This window comes from Argopecten irradians, chromosome 7 (genome assembly GCF_041381155.1).
Source record: "Argopecten irradians isolate NY chromosome 7, Ai_NY, whole genome shotgun sequence".
In the NCBI taxonomy this organism is placed as follows: Eukaryota; Metazoa; Mollusca; class Bivalvia; order Pectinida; family Pectinidae; genus Argopecten; species Argopecten irradians.
In genome coordinates this window covers 30,468,950-30,476,046 of record NC_091140.1, presented here as the reverse complement: position 1 = coordinate 30,476,046, position 7,097 = coordinate 30,468,950, and the positions used below count along the sequence as shown (strand labels likewise).

Here is a 7,097-nt window from a genome sequence, read left to right as displayed (position 1 = left end):
GGTCACAATGAATAGCAAACAAATCTGTATTTGATATCTATCTTTTGTGAATTAAGCATTAAAACTTACATATTTCCACCCTAGCGTGGTTTTACAGCATTCACAGAAAATATCGGCCACAGCGTGTAGACCTGTGAGTAAGACACGCTCCTCAGCTGGTCCACACTCCACATTTACACTGAAATAGAGGGAAAATATCGGTCAGACATGCTCAAATCTAAGTATCTAAGTACAAATGTATGTGTGATTTCTTTTCTTGAAATAACGTCCTATTAACAGCCAAAATATCATCAGACATGCTGTAACATATCACAAATCTAAGTATATACAAATGTATATATGTTTTTTGTTGTTTTTTATTTTTTTATTGAATTAACGTATATTAACAGCCAAACTATCGGTCCGACATGCTGTAACATTTCAAAGCTCTAAGGTATGTTTGTTTATTTAATTAACGTCCTTTAAGGTCATTTACGGATGGCCTCCCATTTTTGCAGTGTGTAGTGTGTAAAGTGAGTGGTGCATATTTTGAGAGACTGCGGTATATTCATGTTATGTCTTCTTGTGATAGCGGAACTCTTGCCCTTTTCATAGTGCTATATGACTGAAGCATGCTGCCAAAGACACTAGATGTACAGTCAAACCTGTCTATGTAAAAGACACCTAAATCCCGAAAGTCTACAGTTAAGGATCTGATCAACAATAATGATAATTGGGTAATGATAATGACAATGATTATGATGATGATGATGATGACAATGATTATGATGATGATGACAACACCAAAGACAGTGGAAATGATAATGTCGATGGCAATGATGACATAGGATGTTGACAACTATGATGATCATTATCATCAACATTTTTTATTATTATTATTTTCATTACATAATCCTCTTTTTTATTGGTCTTCATCATTATCAGTCGTCGTCGTCATCATATGATGAGTGAGCAATGTCCTCAAACAGCTGTCAACAAGATAATGATAAATAACCTCATATTTATAATACAATTCTTAATGATAAATTTTAACTTTAATTCACAATTTTTGATTGAGGTACTGTATTTTTTCTCCCTTTTCCTTAAAAATAGTCTGTAAGTTCTGATTTGATTGAAACACAACTCTCATGAGTTTAATCATAGTAATACAGGCTTGATACTGAATATGAAAACTCACTTTGAATCATTAAAACTCCCTGCAAAGCATGCCATGTTTGAATCCTTTTAAGAAAATACTACATTTTAAAAAATATGAAAATAATTGATTTTCAAAAACACATTGACTTACTATTTATTACATTTTGAATGTAAACATTTGTATATGATATAGACATTGAACAAATTGATGAAATCTTCGTATGAAACAAATAAACAATCACCACTTACCTCTGGGTTTACACTCTCCTCCAGGTGAGGGTACAGGGCCAGAGGATGCTGTGTTAGACCATACTCAATTTCATCTATATGATCCCTACGCTGCTGTTGCAGAGGGGTTTGTCTCGAGAAACAAATCTGATGTTTGGTGAATCGATTCCTAACGGCTGGCTGTTTCACCACCTTAGCATTCTCGCTACTGTGCTTTACATTAGGTCCTGGGCCTTTGCTTCCCTGGAAAAAACCTAACTAATTAAACATTCCTTCATCTAACTGCCAGCTATTCACATTTATTTTTAATAAGTGATTTGAATTCACGTTCATCATTAGAAAAAGTATGTTTATAATTTATACTGTATGTCAAATAATTATGAAGAAGCTGACATCAAACCAGCTAATCCAACAGAAGTTAATACCTCAAAATTTTTTGTTTGTTTGTAAATGTTGCTCATGCAAAGTAATTTAGGATGTGCCTTGTTTCAGAAAGTTGCATAAAACATTGAAAGATATGGTAAGTATATACATTTACATACAAAAGCCAAAAAGGTGCTTTTTATTGGATAAGTAACATGTTCTTATACAGTAACTGCATCATTATATAGCGTATCAATTCTAAATAGATGACTTCACCTCATATTGCTTTCAGTCAAAAATTAAAAAGGATAAGGTGGTTCAAAAATCAAAACAAATTTCAAAATATTTTCATGACAATAGGTAATGTTTGTTTCATGACTAATTGATCAACATGTCAATTCTTGTTTTGTACCTTGATGAAAACATCTCCTTGAACTGGTGGTGGCAAGCCATCTCTAAAATCATCCAAACCATCCTTCAGGAAAAGCCAATCTTTTCCCATCAAACATTTTGAAGTATCGGCTGGCTTCAAAGATTTGATGTGCTTTGTCTGTAATCTTTCTTTATACCTGAATAAGATAGGACATTATTAAATATAATGGACTGAAAACATTTTTATAACGAGCTGATCAGAAACAGATCATCTATGTAACAAGGTGCAAGATTTTATATCAAATTTAATCACTGCTTCTGCCAGGGATCAAACTCGGGACCTCTGGATTAGTAGTCTGATGTTCAACTGATCGAGCTAAAGAGAAGTTCTCTCTAGCTAGGAATCAACATGGTAACTTTTAAACATCGATTCAATATATATACTGTATTGGTATTACGTTCATAAAAGCATGCACTCTTATAATGATTAATTAGTTGGTGCCAATTACCGGTAAAATTGACTAAGTATATTCTAACGTCCGATCAGTCTAATAAGAGACAGAAAATATTTAAAATGCGTTAGTAACAAATAAAAAATATTTTCGTTAAGCGTGCCTAAATCATTTGATGAGATGAATTTTTCACTAGGAATTGAAATATTTCCAAATATTGAAGATGGCCGAAAACTTCACACTTGATGGCCGAAAACTCCAGTAGGGGGCCGAAACCAGCAGACAGCATCATGTTATAAAAAGTCGGAAATTGCCACTAGCACAAGCAGCCTAAACCTTCGGTTTCTTTGGAAACAAACACACTTAAACCTATCGTAATCCTGCGTTCACACAGTTTCCTGAATTGGGATCAGAAAATTCTGAGAAAATGATATTTCTGTAAGGGGGCCAAATATACCCGAACACGCTCTAGTGTAAAAGGAAAAGATCAGTGTGGTTTGTGCAAAGTGTTAAATGAGATATCTGTCATGCTTTTTTGGCTCAGTTGGTATAACTGCAGTTTTTTACAGCGCAGACCAGAGTTTTAATCTTAATCAGGGCAATCGACAGGAATCATGTGTATTTTGCTGTTGTTCTGCATATGTATTCTCCGTTACATTTGAACTTGTATATAACGTTGAGTGTAAGCTTACCTTTACACCATAGTGCACTAAATTTAAACAGCTTAATTACTGCCACTGTTATCAGCTCGAGGTAAACCACTAACCTTCCCCGACCTGATTACATCCAATGTATTGGTCACTGACTGTGAAAAATCGTAAGATGAGCATGCATGGTCAACGTGGTTGTAAAGAAGGACCGACCCACAGTAAATTTGGTTTTCATAAGAGACATTGTCCTGTCCTCGAATCTAATGAGATTCAGTGATTCTGACTTTCTTGATTGTTTGAAATCGGTTCAGATACCGAATACTTCACTTATTATTATCAATGTGAACGAAGTACGTTATTGACAAATATTTACCATGGATGAAGCCGAACTTTTTTGTCTGTTAGTGTATTTACAAGGGCTAGATCGTATTTCCTTTCTGCCATTTTTGTTTCAACTCTCAACCAACCTCCATTTGTTTACACCGAGTCACACATTAACGGATACGCATACGAGTAAAAATATAAACCACAATTCAAATGTAAACAATGCAAATACAACAATAAAATATTTTTAATCAACAAATAAAATAATTATCCGTTTAATTTTATTTTGAAATTTAGTTATAATCGAAATTTCTCAAATAATATGTTAATATTAGTAATTAAGAAAGTAGTCCCATACGCGTATATCACCCATGGTTACACGACTCTTCAAATGGAGGTAATATTGTCGGATAACGCGGGAAATCAATATTTTGTCGGTGGTCAAAGGGCAGTAATTCGCATGAAATCTACTCCTTTTCGAGTGTTCAAGTTTTGGTACATGTATATATTACAATATTAAAAAAGTAGTTAAATTTAGTTAGTAAACAACACGAACTCCAGCAAAATTATGAAAACAACGAGATGAACCTTTTTTATTTCTTTTAGAATGCATTCTTCTGAGGTTTCAGTCCCGTTGAAGTCTCGTCTCGACAAAGATCAAAGACATTATGAGATTTTTTAAATATAATTCATTAATATCTGTAGCAAGTTGCCAGATGCAAATTTTGTCAAAAATATACATTTCTATTTTTAGTAGATTTTTTATACAGAGATTTTAAGAAATGACCCATTTGGCGGCCATTTGGAAATAGCGTCTTTTTTCGCTTTGAGTAGAGCCTCAGTTTAAACATTTTTAACTGAAATTGTTTTTACTTAAATCATCACTACGCAATCATTTTTAGCTGCTAACGATCATCAATGCGTGAAACTTTATTTTACATCTAATGCTAATTTGAGCACTTTTATTTTTTTACTTTAAAATACATGTAGTACTGTAAAATAACAAATATTCAACTGGGGCAAAAAAGTAACCAGTAAACACGGATCCCCCCCCCCCCCATTTTTCTGCCTAATTTAGAAAGACCAACCCCTTCCCTATTGATTTGCAAAATATTAACAAAAGTTTAAAGTGAACAGTCGGGCAATGATGGCTAAATTCGGTAAAAATGGTGTGAATGTATCCAGTATAATTTCTTATGAAATGGAAAAAATAAAATTCTCTCGTCAAAGTCTGTCTGCGTACGAATAAATTAATTTAAAGTATGGAAATTCTAAAACGTCCTCCCGGCTCACTATGTCCGTGGTTACATTTCCACGCAGCCTCGCTTTCAATGCTTTCAACTTTTCTGTACTTTAATTGTCAGAACTGGGAAACTAAGCAGAACTTGACCGTCGTATTAATATGCGAGAACTTTTGGAAGGCCAATGAACGCATTTAAAACTGGTTTTCTTTGCCCGACTATTCACTTTAATAATACCAGAACTATTTCTATTAATTTTTGTAGCTCAAAATTAAGGGGTAGGGGTAGCATATGTTGTTATTCTGAGAAAAAGCATAAGTCTTATTAGTCAAAACTGGTATATTTTTAAAGAATACTACAGGAAAATAAATTCTACAAACATCCATACATATCAAAGATCAGATTAGGAAATTATGGCTTTAATCTCTGGTGTTCATGGTCAAAAACGGCAAAAATTCCCATAAAATCCAGTATTTTGTCAATTAGGTATCTTTGAGTGACGATAGCTCAAAAACGAGCACACGGACATTTGTTTTTTCTTCCATTTTCTTTTATGGTATGAACTCCTATTTCCAAAAATCTATATGAGAAAAAAAGTTAATACCAGAAATTTTTTGACTTCTCAGAGGAGTACATCCTTAATATAGATAACTGGACATGATACAATGTTCATAATGTATTAATATTATAGATGCATGTGTACAGTACATTAAAAAGGCGATTGATATCACGTGTCTTAAGTTTTACCACATACATGTTTTATGGCATTTGTCCAAATGGAAACACTGTAAGGATAAACATATAAATGCAAGAAAAAAAAAACCAATATTCAATAGGCAACAACTTTTTTTTCCTCTATTTATGTTGAGAGTTTTGTTCTTACAGCTTCATTATTTAACAAAATTTCATTTAATAGCACCAGTAATCTACTGAGTTGTTACACGGTCATATTGCTAGCGTCGTCGGTAACCCGAGTAATTATGAGGCGATCAACCTACACAGAGCTTATAAACAGCTAGAGCGTAGCGGAATTTACATATATGTACATGTTGACACAGTGATTTCCAATGGCACATGTTTTGGATCAACTTATCAATTTGAAATATTAGAAGAAAATAGAAGAAATCATATAAAAAACAAACAAGAATACGCGTAATTATAAGTATCGCATGTACCGCATTGTTTATTTAAAAACATCTATCTAGTACCATGTAGAGTATAATTTTTATCGGTTTTTTTTTATCTAGAGCTCTAAAACGTCTAGAAATGGTCTTAGGGCACTATGGTGGGTCCATGATTACATAATCTGTAACTTATTCTCAGGTCCATGTGGGCTAGCGGGTAGCCAGTTAATTCTGTCACCCAATGACAATGTACCATATTGGTTCGGCCAATGAAACGCTTTCAAACAAATTTGCTCATTACCATATAACAATTACATATTTGGGCATCCGTGGTTTAGCCATCGCTCGAGTGACATAGAATAACGTTACCGAGACACCTCTATCACAAGAATTCGCTTTGCGAACCACAGGGACCTGGCACGATTTTTTTTAAAACTAACAGTATACATATATATATATTTTAGTACCATCACATGATAATTACTAGGAATGCGATTGGATAACAGCTATGATCTATTTTGCGACAGTTCCCTGTCCTTCTTGACTACGGGAGACTATACCTGACTACGGGAACTATACCAAAGTATAGTCCCCCGGGAATGAGCACGCGACCAAATATATGACGTCATAATGAATGTCATGTGACGTACTAAATCTATTATGGCCCTTTTCCTCGGGAACAGTTCTCCTATAGTGTTGTCTGGCGAGGTATAGTCCCCTAATCTTCGACTCGGGGACTATACCTCGCCAGACAACACCATAGCAGAACAGTTCCCTCTGGAAAGGGCCATAATAGAATAATAGTATCATAGAACTCATTTATTAAAATAATCACGGTTTCAAAAAAATAGGTCCGTTTTTCTCGACCGCCGAGTTCATACCCTTGATACTATAATATATATATGTATACTATTGGTTAAAATTTTTCTTGCCAGGTCCCTGTGTTGCGAATGGGCCGAAGGCGCTCTCTATCATTCAAATATAATGAATTGGAACATGTTAAATACTACAATTATTGAAATATATATTTTTCTCAAAATGAGAAAAACAAAATCCAACCTCTCGCCAACTTCGCTAGCCCAGGGTATAAGTCCGATTCTCTCTACTTTTTACGTAAAAGTAGAGAGAATTGGACTAATACTCTTGGCTAGCGAAGTTGACCTCTCGCTCCAATTTTTAATTTCAAATTCTGAAAAATAGTGGTAA

General features: G+C 34.2%; 1 protein-coding gene across 1 annotated transcript; it reads right to left on the bottom strand.

Annotated features, from left to right (window-relative positions):
* Window positions 1-920: 920 nt before the first annotated feature.
* Window positions 921-3,708, bottom strand: LOC138327136 (protein FAM47E-like). Its single transcript, XM_069273120.1, has 4 exons — window positions 3,576-3,708; window positions 2,141-2,297; window positions 1,387-1,608; window positions 921-968 (listed from the first exon to the last, which is right to left on the bottom strand). The coding sequence occupies exons 1-4, from the start codon at window positions 3,644-3,646 to the stop codon at window positions 921-923; spliced, it is 498 nt and encodes a 165-aa protein (XP_069129221.1). The 5' UTR covers window positions 3,647-3,708.
* Between the last annotated feature and the right edge of the window lie 3,389 nt (window positions 3,709-7,097).

What these genes read in the sequence shown, in the direction of transcription:
- LOC138327136 (XM_069273120.1), bottom strand. Translation starts at nt 3,646, where the DNA reads ATGGCAGAAAGGAAATACGATCTAGCCCTTGTAAATACACTAACAGAC. An exon ending in AAAGTTCGGCTTCATCCATG is followed by an intron (nt 2,298 to 3,575) that starts GTAAATATTTGT and finishes TATCTTATTCAG; the next exon opens with GTATAAAGAAAGATTACAGA. An exon ending in AAGGAGATGTTTTCATCAAG is followed by an intron (nt 1,609 to 2,140) that starts GTACAAAACAAG and finishes GGTTTTTTCCAG; the next exon opens with GGAAGCAAAGGCCCAGGACC.